This window comes from Coenobita brevimanus, chromosome 3 (assembly GCF_032717465.1).
Source record: "Coenobita brevimanus isolate Jiangsu-jjx chromosome 3, ASM3271746v2, whole genome shotgun sequence".
Lineage (NCBI taxonomy): Eukaryota > Metazoa > Arthropoda > Malacostraca > Decapoda > Coenobitidae > Coenobita > Coenobita brevimanus.
In genome coordinates this window covers 3391126-3408530 of record NC_136956.1, presented here as the reverse complement: position 1 = coordinate 3408530, position 17405 = coordinate 3391126, and the positions used below count along the sequence as shown (strand labels likewise).

General features: G+C 42.8%; 1 protein-coding gene across 1 annotated transcript in view; it reads left to right on the top strand.

Annotated features, from left to right (window-relative positions):
* Nucleotides 1–499: 499 nt before the first annotated feature.
* Nucleotides 500–17405, top strand: part of Afg3l2 (AFG3 like matrix AAA peptidase subunit 2) — a 92715-nt gene continuing 75809 nt past the window's right edge. The window contains exon 1 of the mRNA XM_080267646.1: nucleotides 500–624. Coding sequence (XP_080123772.1) covers nucleotides 538–624 — 87 coding nt within the window. The 5' untranslated portion in view covers nucleotides 500–537. The remainder of the gene's footprint in view (nucleotides 625–17405) is intronic.

The window sequence follows — 17405 nt, the reverse complement described above, 5'->3', positions numbered from 1 at the left end:
GTTGATAATTATAGTGTCAATTTTTACTCCCGAACTTTATTTTAAACAAGAATACTGCATATAAAAGGATCAAGAATACAGTATTGAAAGAAATTATGCTCTCGGGGTATTATTACTATTTCTGCTTTATTGATTAGTATTCTTTTCTTTTATACAAAAACCTTGATTTGATAATAATAAAATAATAAATGATGTAAGGCCAAGGAGCGTTGTTTGTATTGGTGGTTCTGAGGAAGACAAGTGCTCATTATTTGGCCGCTGCCGTGGAAAGGTAAGTCCCCGCAAACTCACCTATTTCACGAGGATATCCTTGTGTAAGTAGCCAGTATTGGTTAAATGACATTGATTAAATGTACTAGTGCATAACAAGCCTTGCCATTTGATAGATTGCCCATTATGTGAGTGGGCGCATTGATGTGTCATGAGAAATTGTTACGTTAGGCCTAGTTATGGAATCTTGGAGGTGGGTGATGTAACTGTGAATATTGCCTTGCCACACAGCACAGGCGGCCACGGAAGTAACAGCAAGGCGACAGGATGGCTCACAGGTTGTTGACGGCGGCCCGGAGGCTGGAGAGACTGCTGCAGAGGGGAGTGAGGACGGGAGCACTAGATCCAGGACAGGTCAGGATCTGGAACTTTTAGAACTTAGTGACTCAGAATTCTAATGGTTTTCTGTACATAGATTTTATTCAGAGAAACCTAACCTTGCTTTATGGGGAGGGGCACTAACCCTCCTCCAGCCTGTTTATCGACACGTAAGGACACGTATGGGTTGGTTATATGGCTACCACTCAATGTTATAAATGATTTCCAGTGCAGAAAACCATTAGGCTTGTTGCTCAGGGTAAAACCATCTAAAAAGGAAAGAAGAATAGTAATCTATTGTAAAAGCTAAACATCTCTTCAGTCAGACTATAGCTACTGGACCAGCAACTAAACTGAAATGGGATAGGGATCTTTGTCATGTTAGACCAAATGCTCTCTACTAGACACCTCTGTAATTGAACAAAATAATCTGGTAGGAACATGGTAAAAAAAAAAAAAAAAAAAAAAAAAAAAAGTTTCCTGTTACTCTTTTTGCTGAATAATATATATAATGTGGAATCAGATGTCATAGAAGATTAGCGCTAGAATTGTTTTTATTACAAAAGGGCCAATGGGGATAGTATTAACACTCATTAGACTTATGGCCATATGGTTTGGCTTCAGATCTCAAGTGAAATACCTACTCCCAATTTTTTGCAATAATTTCTGAGCTACATAATGCTGCTGGAACATTTTTGGCCCTCTGTAGTGGTCTCCATAAATGCCTGTGTTGCCCAGAGGCGAAGTAGGGATCCACTCTTTGGCTCAGTGGTAATGTGCACACCTTTTGAGTCTGGGGCCCTGAGTTTGAATCTCAGCCAGACCAGTGATTAATTTGTTAAGTTTCATTTCACTTTGTACATTGGTTGGCAGTGTTGTGGGATGTGAGGCGAGGCTTGGTTGGCAATTTGTGGTTAGCTGGCAGCGTCCTTGTCCCTACATCCTGGGAATGAGCTGTTCAGTAGGGTGTGCAGCCTCCCCAATGGTGGCCTCCAATGTTATGCTACCGTGTATTAAAAACTCATCAAATTAATCACCATGGGGAAAAAAGAGGGATGTAATTGGGTCTGTAAATGCCCGCGTTGCCCAGAGGCAAAGTGTGGATCCTCTCTTTGGCCCAGTGGTAATGTGTGCGCTTTTGGAGCACAGGGGGTCTGAGTTCAGATCTTGGCCAGACCAATGACTAATTTGTTAAGTTTCATTTCAGTTTTTACACCTCCCATGTGGTTACTGACTGCACTATGTAATTTGGGATTCAGGCTGACCATACGGTACATAATAACCACAGGAGTTCCATAAATGACCATAAAGAATTAGGATTTGCGTGCCGCTTTGTGATTTAAGGTTTAAGCTTATGATCCTCACTCTCAGCAGAATGGTGTCGTCTGGCATTAGGTGGAATTAATCACAGGCACTAGAGCTGTCCCAGCGATGTACCGTAACTCCATTATGATAACATCTTTCTTTAGCCATGTTATTCAGCCAAGGAGATTTTGTGTGTGTGTGTGTGTGTGTGTGTGTATGTGATTATTCTCCTTACTGAGCTTCTTCGTATCTATCCATTTGTTAATTCGTTTTGTTGCAATAAAAGTGGATACAGTTTTCAAAAACAATGCTAGTAATAATAATCCAATTGCCATTTGTAAGTCTTGGTGTCCTTGCATATGATTACCCTTCCATCCACCCATTTAGCTATTGTCTACATTTCTATCTCTTTATCTAATTATATGTATCTGTCTGTCCATCCAACCACGTATTTGTGTGTCTTTTATCATTTTATGTGTCTGTTTAAGTTTATTTATTTATACCCATCAGTCTATCCACCCACAAGTTCAGTTTTTGGTCTTTTTATCTGTTGATATATATAAGTACAGTGTCCCTATCTACCTATCCATCCAACTGTTAATCCATTTCAGTATATACCCTGTGTAATTATCACACACCATCCTTTCACCCACATGTGTATCAGTGTTGGTCACTGATTTTTTTTTTTTTTTTTTAATGCAAGGAAGAAGGAACCAAAGGCCAGGAGTCCGCAAACCATTCCTTCGAAGAATAAAACAAAAACAATACAAAAGAGAGCCAGATTCAAGAACCGTTCCGTTCAAGATGCCTGGACACACTGGGTTTGAAAGACTGGAGATCATAGGAAGTAGGAACTACAGACAGAGGGAGACAGTTTCAGAGTTGACATGTTGCATAAATGAAAGACTGGGAGTAATGGTTAACTTTTGCATTAGAGAGTTGGACAGAAAAGGGATGAGAGTTTGTCGCTAGACGGGCGCTATGCACCCAGTGTAGAGGTGGAGGGATGCAAGCTGACAGTTCAGAAGAGCAGTGACTATTGGAGTAGCGATAGAAAAGAGATAAAGATGCAACAATGCGACGAAGAGACAGAGGTTGAAGGGAGCCAGTAAGAGGAGGAGAGTTAATGAGACAAAAAGCCTCTGACTCCACCCTATTGAGAAGAGCTGTATGTGGGGAGTTGCCCCACACATGTGAGTTGTACTCTACGCAGGGGCGAATAAAACCCGTGTATAAAGTCAGCATCTGTGCAGGGATGAAGAAGTTATATATGGAGTCGGCTTAGCACACGTAATCTCTTTGAAGCAGATTTTACAAGAGATGTATTATGATCTTTCCAAGATAAGTCCCGAGAGAATGAAACCCAACGTATGATTAAGGATGATGCAGGATTAAGCTGGATATTATTAAATGTTAGTGGGTACTCCTGTGGAAGATTCTGTCAAGTTGTTAGGTGTAAAAACTGAGTCTTTGATGCAGAGATACGAGCCAAGTCAGACATTAGGTGTGCCATGGCCTCATCCTTTGTTTGTTGAAGTTACTACTGAGATGGACGTTGCGAGAAGCGAATGGAAAGGTGAAGGGTGGAATCAGTGTATGAGTGGATAGGGGTAGATGTACAGCTTAGAAGGTAATTGATGAATTAAAGGAAGAGAGTTGATGACAGGACAGAGTCCTGAGGAACACCACTGTTGATTGATCTAGGAGAAGAACGATGGCCGTCTACAACAGCAGCTATAGAACGACTAGAAGGGAAGCTATAGATGAAGGCACCGATAGAAGGATAGAAATCATAAGAGGGCAGTTTGGAAATTTAAGATTTATGTCAAACTCGATCGAAAGTCTTTGAGATGTCAAGTGCAATGGCAAAGCTTATGCTGAAGTCCTGAAAGGAGGATGACCTGGAGTCTGAAAGGTAGGTGAGAAGATCGCCAGTGGAGCATCCCTGATGGAACTCTTACTGATGATCAGAAAGAAGGTTATGATGGAAATATGCTTTAAAATTTTTTTTGTTAAGAATAGACTCAAAAACTTTTGAGACACAGAATGTTAAAGCAATTGGGCAATAGTTAGAGGGTTGGGAATGGTCACCGTTCTTTAGGACTGGCTGAATGAGAGCAAACTTCCAGCAAGAAGGAAAAGTACAAGTTGATATGGTAGACAAAGGCGAAAGAGTTTACCTAGGCAGGGTGTAAGCACAGACGCACAGTTCTTGAGGACAACAGGAGGGACTCCATCAGGCCCATATGCCTTGTTGGTATTGAGGGCAGTGATGGCAGAAAGTACATTAGCTGAAGAAATTTTAATGTCAGCCACGAGGAAGTCAGAGGGGGGAAGTGATGGATGGACAGCACTGGAATCTTCTATCTATCTATCTATTGCCAGATGCCTCAATCCCGTTCGGGGTGGCCACAAACAAATCGCCTCCACGTCGCCCTGTCCCCTGCCATTTCACTGCCCTGCTCCCAACTCACACCCCCCTCTCTCATATACCTCTCCACCCCATCCTTCCATCTCATCCTCGGTCTCCCCCTCCCTCTTCCCCCCTCCACCTCACTCACATACACTCTCTTCATCAGTCTTTCACCCTCCATCCTCTCCACATGGCCAAACCACCTCAGTGTATTCCTCCTAACGCTTCCTATCACATCCACATCCACACCACAACGCTTTATATCCTCATTTGTCAGCCTGTCTCTCCATGTGACTCCACAGGCTCCTCTTAAATAACTCATTTCCACTGCTCTCACTCTTGACTTGTGCCCTTCCAGCAACATCCAAGCTTCACTTCCATACGTTAGAGTTGGTATCACAATACTGTCATGTAGTAACTTTTTCACCTCCATGCTCACTTCCCTGCTGTACCCCTTCAAGCACTTCACCCTCCAAAGCTCCATCCTTACTCATCACACTACCCAAGTACAGTACTTAAACGTACCCACATTTTCCAATTCCTCACCATCCAACCTCGCTGTACATTCACTGACTTCACCTCTCTCAAAGGCCATCACTTTACTCTTCCCTGCATTCACCTTAGATTCCGTTTCTTACACACTCTCCCAAACTCATCCACCAAGCCTTGCAACTCTCCTTCGTCTTCACTCAACAACACAGTATCATCTGCAAACAACAGTACAGGCAGTCCAGACACTACCCTCTCTCACCAGGGCCACTCCAACATCCACTACCTTACCTTGTACCTTTTTTATTACCCCATCCAAGTACAGATTGAACAACCATGGAGACATGACACATCCCTGTTTCAACCCAACCTTCAAAGAGAAAAATTCACTCAGTTCACCATCCACACGCACTGCAGCCTTAGCACCATCATACATACTCTTCACAGCATTCAACAACTTCCCATCTACTCCATATATTCTTAATACTTTCCACAATCCTTGTCAATCCACCCTGTCATATGCTTTCTCCAAATCCATGAAAGCCGCATACAACTTCTTTCCCTTCTCTAGAAACTTTTCCACTAAAGATCTAAGAATGAATATCTGATCTACACAACCTCTTCCCATCTCAAAGCCTCCCTGTTCTTCTCCAACTAATTCCTCTGTTCATTCTCTAACTCTGTCAATAAGTATCCTACCATACACTTTTCTTGTTATACTAAGAAGACAGATGCCCCTATGATTACTACACACTTCTTTTTCCCCATTTCCTTTGTATTGGGGAATAATTATACCTGACTTGCAATCCTCCAGGACTCTACCTTCCTTCCAGGCCAATCTGCACATTTTCCACATCCATTCTACCACTATCTCTCCCCCATACTTCAGCATTTCACCACACACTCCATCAATTCCTGGGGCTGTCCCCAATTTAACTTTCTTCATTGTTTCCACAACTATCCTACTGATTTCTTCCTCTCTTCTCACCTCCCTCCTCTTCCCAGCCATTCCCCAACCACTTATACGCGCATTACTTCCATGCTCTATGTTCAGCAATTCCCTAAAGTGTTCTCTCCATCTGCTCACTTTTTCTCCCTTCTCCACTAGTAATCTACCATTTTTATCTTTCACTCCCTTGCTAACTTCACTTCCACCCTGTCTTACTCTTTTCACCTCTTTCCAGAACATTTTCTCACAGTCCCTCCACTTTACACTCAAGTTCCTTCCAAATTCCTCATCCACTCTCATCTTACTCTCTCTTACTAATTTTTTCACCTCTCTATTTCTTTCTACATATAACTCTCTCTTCTGCCTCTCAACTTCTTCCACGCCTTTATTTCTCATCCATTTATTGTATGCTTTCTTCTTTTGTGCCACAGCCTGTCTCACCTCTTCATTCCACCACGCTGTTCCTTGCACTCCCCTCCGTCTTCTCTTCATCCCACACACCACATCACGTGCTGCACATATTTCTTCTGTAAATATCCTGCACACACCTTCCACGTCCCCCATCTGCTCCAGTTCATATTTGCCCAATCGTTCCTCCACTTCTCTCTTATACCCTGCCTTTTTCTCATCCTCGTGTAACCTTTCCACTCTTCTTACAATACTCCTTCTTCCCGTCCTTTCCTTCTTCTATTTCTCCATCCTAATTGGACATTGATTCTGGCCACCACCAAGTAGTGGTCAGAAAGTCCACTCCCCCAACCACTATAAGCTCTTGCATCCAGTACACATTTTCGCATCCTTTCATCCACACACACATAATAAATCATTGCCCTCTTTTCATTCAGTTCACCACCCACCCTTCTCATCACTCGCCATGTATACCTGTGGATCATTTTGTGCCTGAAGAGGGTATTGGCTATCAGCAACCCCCTCTCAGAACAAATGTCCACTAACACACTGCCATTCTCATCTCTCTCAGCAGGCACATCCCATTCACCAACTATTCCATCCACCTTCACACTCTCTACATTACCATTCATATCACCAATCAAAAACACTTCTAAGTTGGAATTGGAGGAGAAAGTTTGAGCAAAGAGATCTGCTTTATCAGTAGTGGAAATAGCTACAGAGCCAGCAGAGTAGAAAAGAGGAGGGAAGGATGATGAGGTAAAGTTATTAGAAAGGTTTTCGGCAAGGTGCCAGAAGGAGCGGGAAGAATTCGAGTTGGAGAGTTGAGAGCATTTAATATGGATGAAATTATTTTTAGCAGGGTGAAGAACAGACTTGGCATGATATCGGGCAGCAACATAACAAAGATGTGATACAGGGGTGGCTTGGCTCTTGTACCTTTTATAGGCCTTCTCCTTGTTGTGGAGAGCGGTAGAAGCATGATTAAGCCAAGGCTTTCTTGCATTAGTCAAAGGATATGAGAAGGGAACGTATACCTTCATGCCCGAGAGAATAACCTCCGTAATGTGCAAGGCACACTCGGATGGCTTCCGGCTATGGAAGCAATAATCATTCCAGGGAAAATGAAAGAAGTACTGCCTGAGGGCTTCCCAATCAGCAGCTCCAAAGTGCCACAACCAACATTTCTTTGGAGGGTCCACAGGCCGTACCGGAGCGATAGGACAGGTCAAGGTATTAAGGTTGTCATTGGAGTTGCCTAAAGGAGTGGAAAGATTAACAGTGTAGGCAGAAGGATTAGTTGTAAGGAAATGGTTAAGGTTGTTGGAGCTCTCTCCAAGGCGGTCAGGGATACGGGTAGGATGCTGTACAAGCTACGCTAGGTCATTAAGGACAGAAAAGATGTAGGCTTGTTCACCAGATGGATCAGTGAAAAGAGAGGAGAGCCAATGGTGGTAGTGAACATTGAAATCTCCTGGAATGAAGATTTCAGAGACAAGAGAAATGGATAAGATGTGTTCTATTGTAGAAATAAGATAGTCAAAGAATTTTTCAGTCAGTAGAATTAGAGGATAAGTAAACAGCACAGAAATATTTAGGCAGAGAATGACAGGAATGCTGAAGCCACATTGTAGATAATTGAGACGAATCAAGTTCAGGAACACGAGAGCAAGATAAGTCTTTGTGTACTGCAAATACACAGCAACCATCTTTGGCTTCGATATGAGTATGGGGAAAGTAGGAGGATACAGAAAAGGGTTGCTGTCAGTTGCCTCAGACAGCTGAGTCTCAGTTAAGAAGAGAATGTAAAGTAGAGGAGGAGAGGTGGTGTTCAACAGAGAGCAAGTTAGAGAAAATGCTGCGAATGTTGCAGAAATGAAGAGAAGGGAGTCAGACAGTGGTTCCTGGTAGCTCATTGAGTCGTCACTGCGAGAGGGGTGGATGGTGGGGGCATTTATGGTCCCATCCCCCCTGGGGGCTAGTCATTTTTCTTTTTAAATTTTGAAAAGGAAGTGCAGTGTGTCATGTGCATGTAGTTTGGTGTTGACAGTTAGAGAAACTTGTCCTGGAGAGCATGCTGCCCTACTCTCTGTGTTACTGAAACTGAAAAAGTTCAGCAGTGGGGGATGGTCAGGAGCTAGTCCCAAGGGCTGATGAAATGGGAGCTCCAGCTCTCCCTGTTATCAGCTTTCCATTCACCTTGGGAGTACTGCCCTGCTTGACTGGTGCTACAGTCTACCCCTACTGAAATTAGTTTCATAATTGTCTGTCTTTGTTTTTGTCTTTCCATCCATCCATTCATTCGTTTGTCAGCTTCTCCTTAACCTCTTGAATTGTGTGATATATTCTTTTGGTATATTCTTGGACATGTGGAGAGAATGGAGAATGAAAGACTGACTAAGAGGGTGTATGTAGGTGAGGTGGAGGGAGGGAGAGGGAGGGGTAGACCGAGGATGAGGTGGAGGGATGGAGTTGAGAGGTATGTGAGGGAGGGGGGGGTGAGTTGGGGGGAGGGGAATCAAATGGTGGGTGACAGAGTGACTTGGAGGCGTTTTGTCTGCGGCCACCCTTTGTGGGATTAGGGCGTCGGGCTATAGATAGATATTCTTGCAGCCTTGAAATCATTTCATCTATCTTTGGAGAAACATTTTGTACAGTGATACGGTCAGCGAGTACTAAATTGAACCCCCGATAGTTCATTCACCTTGACTTGGAGATTTTCATCCTTCTGCAGTCTATTTGTCATAGCTCAGACTTGCACAGTTTCCATGGGCCTTATTTATGACTAGCACCATATTCTAGAGTTAATGTCATGTTATAGCACGAATTTTATACTTAGTTGAAGGGAGTCTAGTTTCATAAGTTTATCCTAAAGTGAATATCTTCATCTAATGATAGCAAAAGCAGGATTAAAATCAGGATTCCTGGCTAAATGCATTATTACCCTATAAGGCCTGCCAATTTTTTGGTCATGCCGTCCCATGACAAGTTGAATAAAAATCTGGTGGTGGTGGTGCTGGTGGTAGTAGTAGTAGTAGTAGTAGTAGTAGTAGCTAGTACTATTAGGACCCCAAGTTCAAATGAAATATGAACCCTTAGGTTTGTAAGCTGTTGTTATGCTTCAGCAGTTCACCATCCTCCATTTGGGAGATTGGAAACTAATTAAGGGATGTTTGTTTAACCAGGCATTTAAGTTACCGTACCCACATATGTTAGTTTCACCACCTAAAGGCATTCCTCTTGAGCACCAATTAGCAAGAAAAAATGTAATATTATGTTCTTTGGCTGAAGGGAATATAGACATCTTCAGGGTGGCATAGGAGGATTCACAGCACCCCTTCATTAGTGATTTATTTTGGATGTTATATCTTAACATTCCCTTGTATGATTTATATTTTCTTGTAATATTGCTATGTTATAGTTTGCATTGGTAAATTACAAGAGACTATTGGGGTGTAGGTAATATGTGTAGGGTAAAGCGCTAAGAAAATGGTGTTACAAAGCCTCCTGTTCCACCTAAAATGTGGCTCTAATGATGCCTTTTCAACTCTGTTCTTGCCATACCCATATACAGTACCCTCGCATCCAGTATGGTATTTTTGTCAGACGGTACAACCCTACTGGCCTAAATCTGTACTGGACAAACAACAGATCTGATGGGAAAAATGAATAATGTCAGACAGACCTTGAAAAAGTCCCCCTAAAATTCAACTTGACAACATTTTAACACAGCTAAGATTTTTACCAACGTTTAACCCTTAGCCGCCGGGGGGTTCCTGGTCTCAGCACGCTTCTCCATACGGGCGATTTCCGAGATTTTGGAGAAAATACCCTTACTTCAGACCTTTATATCTGCCAAACTATAATAGCTGGAGAATCAAATGAAAGTTCATAAGACTCAACAACTCTTCCTCTTTCCAATGAAGGTATCCTGAGGTCTCAAGGTGGTCCCATCGATGAGTAAGGATGAGTTAAAGACGAGTGGTTTTTCACGTTTGGGCGCGTGGCTCCGAGAGCGCGCCACTGGCCATGGCCTTGGCCCGGCCGGCTAGCGTTGGCAGCACTGACTGGAATGGTGATTGTAACACTGCCTGTAATATTGAGATGGAGGGATGGGGTGGAGAGGTATATGAGAGAGGGGAGTGTGAGTTGGGAGCAGGGCAGTGAAATGGCGGGGGACAGGGCGACTTGGAGGCGATTTGTTTGTGGCCACCCCAAATGGGATTGAGGCGTCTGGCAATAGATAGATAGAACACTGCCTGTGTGTCCTTGGATGGAATGCGGAATATTCCACTCATTTTTTCTACTCCTCCTTACTCACCGCCGTGAAAATGAGTCATCACCCGGTTCATGTGGCTCACCCAAGGATTTACCGCCCACACCACCATGCCACTATGCCTTGTAGGTGTGTGGGAAAGGAAGTATCTCGTCATTTTTCTGTACTCACATCTTCCATAAATAATCATATTTCTCCTTTACTAAGACACTTCGAACTGCACTTTACATCACGATTACAGGTAATTGCACTTTGACAAGTAAATGCTGTTGCTCTTTCACGCATGATCGTAGAGTATGAGGTAATTATTTGTACTGTAAATCAGACTGCTTTGTACTAATCAGGGTTAGAGTGAAAATCATATAAATGTTTTACACAACTAACATTATTTGTACATTACATCACAGATACACTGATGCTCATATTTTGCACAATGCCCCTGAGTATTGAGTGAAATAATTTAGGTATAGCAAAGCAGGTATTGTTCATTGTGGTTCACAAGTGGTTTTCTTTCAGGTAACAGGTAGGCAAACTCAAGGTATATCCAATAATTTTCTAACCAATATCCAGTAAACAGTATCAACTTCTGTATTGCACTTACTATAAATCATTTATATGCACTTGTAGAACTATAAAAGACTTATATCTTTGCACTGTCTATAATTCACTTATAATATCACACATTTCATTCATTAATGAAAATACACAAACTTCTGCACTGCTGTACACTACACTTCCCCACACATCTGCTCAGTATTCATACTACTCCTGAAGGGCCTAGTTGTGGAGATTCTGCCCTTGAAGTGGTAGGCTGAGGTGTGGGAGAGTGCTGGAGGAAGATACATCTGCAAGCAGGCGGCGAGAGTGTGGGGGAAACGGCTCTGCAGCGTTTTTTTCCGCAGATGACCGCCAGGTCCGCGGTCACTTTCCCGATGTCCTGGGTCATCTTGCGCTTCCTCATCACCGAAATCATCACGCTCGAAGACTGCCCCTTCCTCCTAGAGAAGTTGGAGAGCCCTCTCTGGCGTCGGAGGGCACGTGGTAGCTTTTTTTCTCCTCAGAGGCCGTACTCTTGCTGAGTGTACGAGAGGAGACAGCATCGTCATGGGCACGTCCTATGGCACTATCACTAAATCCTTTACCTGGCACTAAGGGCTGAACTTTCGCATGGGTTGATGAGGCAATTGGCCCTTCATGCGGTGGGACGGAATCGGACGATGTCAAGGAAGACGACATGGGTTATGTCGCTACCACTGCCGAGTACAAACTGAACTGTGCAACCGCGGGGTACCTGGGGGTCCTATCTACCCCGTAGGTATCACAGAAAATGGTCCCGCGCTCAAACAGTGGCGGGAAGGTAAGTGCGGTGTATCAAGTCAACTGGTGGCTCTACGTGCCTTGAATCCTGTCGTGCATACACGTCAGCCGGCAGATAGGGGTTAAGGTGAGTGGTTATGGGCTTGGGGGGAAAGGGGGGGTTCCGAGACTGTAGGATGTCCTACAGACCCCATGGAGGAGAGCCTTCAGGATCCTGAGGAGGCTTCTCTGCCTCAACCTCTTTCATAAATCCCTCATAGTTACACATTGACACATCATCGTCTTTGTCATTAGGGGGAAGTGTAATACTGCAATTTGACTGGCATTCATCACGAGTCATGAGGAAGGTGTACTGGACTGGCGTGGCAGTACTAGGGAAATGTTCCTCGGTGTTGGCCATTTTCTCGCACGTGCATGGGTAGTAGTACTGGATGCTGCACGTTAGTACTAGAGAAGAATTCCTCGGATTTTGCTCACTGTGCGTGGCCGATCCATACTAGCCCAACAAATACATACTACAGTAATAAATTATTTTATTTTTTTGCTGACCGTACTGGACGAAAATAGTACTGGACAAACGCATACTGGATACGAGGGTACTGTAATTATATTGAGATTTGAGGAGGTATTTCAAACTGGAAATGTTAGATGTTTCTGGCTGGAGATTTGCAGCATAGACAGTATTAACTCTCTCTCTGCTGGCTATTAAAGGTTCTTCCTTAACATGGCTAAAATCATCATATGGTAGCCAGATTATAATGGGAAATATGTAATTTGACTGAAGGGATAAATTTTATCTACCAACAGGTACTGGAGATGGACTCCTTCATGTGTTGGCACTGAAATAACCAGGAAACTCTGCCGTCTGGTAATATGAATGTCCCTCACCTCCATCTCTATCCCCCAAAAGGAGAGTGGTGGACTGCAGAAGGGCAAAGCCCACAAGGTTTGACATTCAGATAAACCATAGGCCACAGTGACAGCAACAACCAAAAGAAACCCCTCCAATACAAGGTCTTTCCTGCCATCATCATCGCCCCCCCCTTTTTTTTTTTTTTTTTTTTTTTTTTTTTTTTTTTTTTGGGGGCAGAGTGGAATGAGAGATTACAAATGTGTCAGCTTGAGGTGTATGTATGTCAAGTTCAAGTTTGAGAAGACGAAAGTAGCAGTGATTATAGCGTTTGTGCTGTGTGAGGATATTAGTGAGAGAGAAAGACAGGTTTTCGGATGAGCTGGATGAAGCAGTGGGAGAAATGCCCAGGAGCTACAAAGTAATTGTAATGGGTGATATGAATGGAAGAGTAGGCACTGATCCTGAGGATAACATAATGGGTTATAATAGAGTACCAGGAGAAAATGATAATGGGAAGCGACTGAAGGATATGTGTCAGGAAAGAAGGTTGTGCATTTGTAACTCGTATTTCAAACACAGAGTTGCACATAAATAAATACCGGTATGGTATAGACTGTGGGAACGGGCATCATCTTGAAAGGGGCCTGATTGATTACGTGCTCGTAGAGAGGTCGATAGTGAGAATGGTTGCTGATACAAGGGCCGTGAGAGGATGATGTGGAGGTCTGTCAGATCATATGATTGTGGTATACAAGATCAAGCTGAGAGGAGTGAGGAGTGAGATGGACCAGGAGAGAGAGGAGCAGTCAGGGAGAAGACTGAAAGTCAAAAAGCAGAGGATCAAAGAAATGGCAGATGAATACGGGACCAAAGTAGGGGAGGAGTTAGAATCAGTGAACTGGAATTGAATGGATCTGGATAGCCAGTGGAATACATATAGGGATTGCTTAGTTAGAAATGCTAAAGCAGTATGTGGTGGGAAGAGTATCAACTGTGAAGAAAGGTACGGTATGGTGGGATGGTGAGGTTAAGAGAGCAGTGGAGGAGAGGAAGAAGTGGCTAGAGTGGTTACAGGACTTGGGTTCAATTGAAGTTAGAACAGTATATATTGAGAACAAGAAGCATGTAAAGAGAATAGTGAAAATGAAAAAGAAAGAGATAAATGATGATCTAGGAAGAAAAATGAATCCAAACTACTCAGAAAATAGGAAGTTATTCTGGAAAGAGGTGCGGGAATGTAAAAGTGAAAGCGGAAAGGAATGTGATGGTGTGAAGGATGTAGGTGGTAGATTATTAACCCGTGGGGATGAAGTAAGGACCAGACGAAAAGAATATTTTGAAAGCCTGATGAATGGAAATACAGAGAGCAGAGCGGCTGTAAACATGATTAGTTTTGGGGGTGTGCAGAGAAGGAATGCAGTGCCAGGAGATGTGAAACTCGCACAGGTGAAGAGCACTGTGAAGCGGCTGAAAAATGGGACAGTAGCTGGGATTGATGAGGTGTATGCAAAGATGATTAAGTGTAGTGGAGAGAGGAATGAAGTGCTTGTTGGAGATACGTAAGAAGGCATGGATGAGTGAAACTGTGCCAGCAGAGTGGACAAAAGCTGTGATTGTACCCTTGTGCAAAAAGAAAGATGAGTGAAGTGAGTGCAAGAATTATCATGTAATAAGTTTATTGAGTGCGTTAGGGAGGGTATATGGAAGAATTATTATAGAGAAAGTAAGAGAGATATCAGCAGTCCTAGTGAGTGATGAACAGGGTGGCTTTAGGAGTGGCGGAGGATGTGTGGATCAAATGTTTGCAGTGAGAATGATGGCAGAGAAAGCATGTGAGAAGGACCATATTGTGTTTATGACATACATGGATCTGGAAGCATATGACAAAGTGGACAGAGAAGGATTGTGGAAGGTTTTGTGCATGTACAATGTAGATGGTAAGTTGCTAGGTGCAGTCAAGAGTTTTTATGATGGTAGTGAAGCATGTGTAAGGGTTAATGGGCTTCTAAGTGAATGGTTCACAATCAGTGTGGGCATGTGACAAGGTTGTGTGAGGTCCCCATGGTTGTTCAATATATATATATGGATGGGGTAGTGAGAGAAGTAAAAATGCGAGTAATGGAGAACGGGATGGTGTTGGTAATGAATGGTGATGGATGGAATATCCCAAATTTGTTGTATGCTGATGATGCAGTACTACTTGCAAATACTGCACTGGACAAGAATTTGGTACACTAGTGCAGAGTTTTGCTGATGTCTGTGAGCTTTGTGTCGTGAGAGTAAATGTGGAAAAGAGTAAGGTGATGGTTATTGAGAGACCAGGTGACTCACAGTGTGATGTTACAGTGAATGGAGAGAGACTGGAATTGATGAGAGAGTTCAATTACCTGGGTACAGTGATAAAAAGAGAGGAAAATGTGCAAAAGAAGTGGAAAGTAGAGTGATACAGGGAAGGAAAGTAGCTGGTGCAATGCAGGCCTTGATAAGAAACACGAGACTTGAGCGTTGCTGCTGCATCAGGCTTTCATGAAGGAGTGTTAGTGCCAGCTTATAACATATGGATGTGAGACTATGGTTTGGCATGAAAATGAAAAGTGAAGAGTGAGAGCAGTGGAGATGGTACTGCTGAGGAATGTACAGTATGTGGAATACAGAGAGTGGATAGGATACGAAATAATGTGATTCATGAAAGATGTGGAGTGAGGAAGTCTGTGGACACCAGAATTGAAGAGAGTGGACACCAGAATCAGAGAGTGTACTAAGATGATATGGCCATGTGAAGAGAATGGATAACACTAGAATGGTGAAAAAGGTACAGTCAACCCTCTATTTTCCGTACTCCGATTTCCCGAATTTCGGATTTCATTGACATGAGCTGAGGCCAGACAATATTATCAAATGGTGAACAGATGCCTGTACAAGTCTGGGATTCTCACGAATGTCCAGCCATTATTCTCTCATATAAAACTATAAGCAGTCTGCAGTACAACACAGTACAGTATAATTTTAGCAAGGTTTACATTTGATAATGGCCATTTGTAACACACAAGAAGATATTTTCATACATGAAAAGCATCATGGCCACCATCCTGCTTCATCCCACCAGTTCCTTCTAACTTGTGGCAATATCCCATTTGCCTCTTACCTTTCTCAATTGCCACTATAAATAAATTCATTGTATAACACAGTAAAATTTAAGCAAGGCTTGGACACAATAAAACTTAGAAGTAATTTTTAAAAAATATTTTCTTACAGACGAAGTCATTGGTATCCACTCCTACTCATTTAGCTCAGCTGACTTGGTGTGACGAAATACCGAATCGGCACTCTTCATCGGAAAATATTTTAAATTTTTTCACCACAGCGGCTCATACACACCTAATTATCTGAAATCCGCAAAAAAAAAATGTACTTAATATAACTTAATTTAAATATTGGGTTTCAAAGCTAAAATACGCCAATGTTAGCAGATATTTCCCCTTCAGATCGTCAGCACGCCTTGACAGATTTCTATTTTGCATAAATATTTGAGTACAGAAAAATGTATCTGCATTGTAAATTGATATTTATACAAAACAAAAGTCCATCAGGGTGATTTTTAGGCTAGAGGCAAAACACTTCAGCTTAATTTAAGAAACTTTTGCTCTGAATCCTGATTTTCTATTAATAATTAGTTTAAGCACAAATTTTTGACTGGATTTCAAATAATTAGGTGTGCAAACCTATATGGTCATAAAGATTAAAATATTTTCCAATTAAAATTGCTGATTCAGTCCAAGATCAAGATCACATTTGGTGGTGGTGTGTTTTTATCTCAGTCAGGTGATGAGTGGCTAGCTTACGTTGTGGTGTTCCATTCCTTTTTCGTTTTCCTCTTTTTCTTCACCTTTCTGATCTTCTTCAGTCATATCCACCACATTCTCGTCAACAACTCTAACCAACCATTCTTAGGGTTGTAGCTGGCAAAATACCGCTATTGTGTTAGTGTTATTATTATATGTACTGTGTATGTTAATTATGTTGGTATAGGTAGCCTACATTCCAGAATGCTCAAGAATATCGGAATAATTGCCGAGGATCCTTTCTTTCTCCCCTCCTCTTCTTTCTTTCCTTCATTCTTTCCTTGTCCTTCTGCCTACGGGTGATGTTACACTCCCTCTTCTGTGTTTCTTTCCTTCATTCTTTCCTTTCCTTCTGTTGTGGGTGACTCTACACTGAGTGACTAACCAAATGGTTTCCTGTACACCAGGAAACCATTTACTACACTGGGTGGTAACTTTATAACCAAATATTGGCGCCTGGTGGTTTAGTGGGTAATTACGGTGCTCCAGTCGGATTGAGCTGGTGAAGGTTTTTATCCAAGGGGTGGTTGGGGTTTATTGCTCACATAATGCCACTCAGGAATGAGTGAGGCTGGTCACTCTCATCTTAAATGTCAGGACCAACTTGCCTAGCCCCGGGCTCCTACACTCTTCATGGGGCAACGTTGGATTGGATGATGAATGAAACAGTATTGGAGAATTCGAACAAAGTGTGCTAAAAGTCCATGGAATGGTATGTGGGGCCGGACTTTTGCGATTCCCGGACTGGTCTCCCCCCATTTTAGTCTGGGAAATGGAGGGTCGAGTGTATATCTGAACGAATTTGAAGGAGGGAGGAGGCGAGGTAGGCCAAGGAGAAGGTGGAGGGGTATGGTGCATGACTGTGTGAGAAAGAGAGGTTTGGAAGCTGGTGAGGCTAGGGAACTGACTGGAGATCGAGCTGGCTGGTTGAATATGATCAAGGATTTGGCACCTCGTTTTAAAGT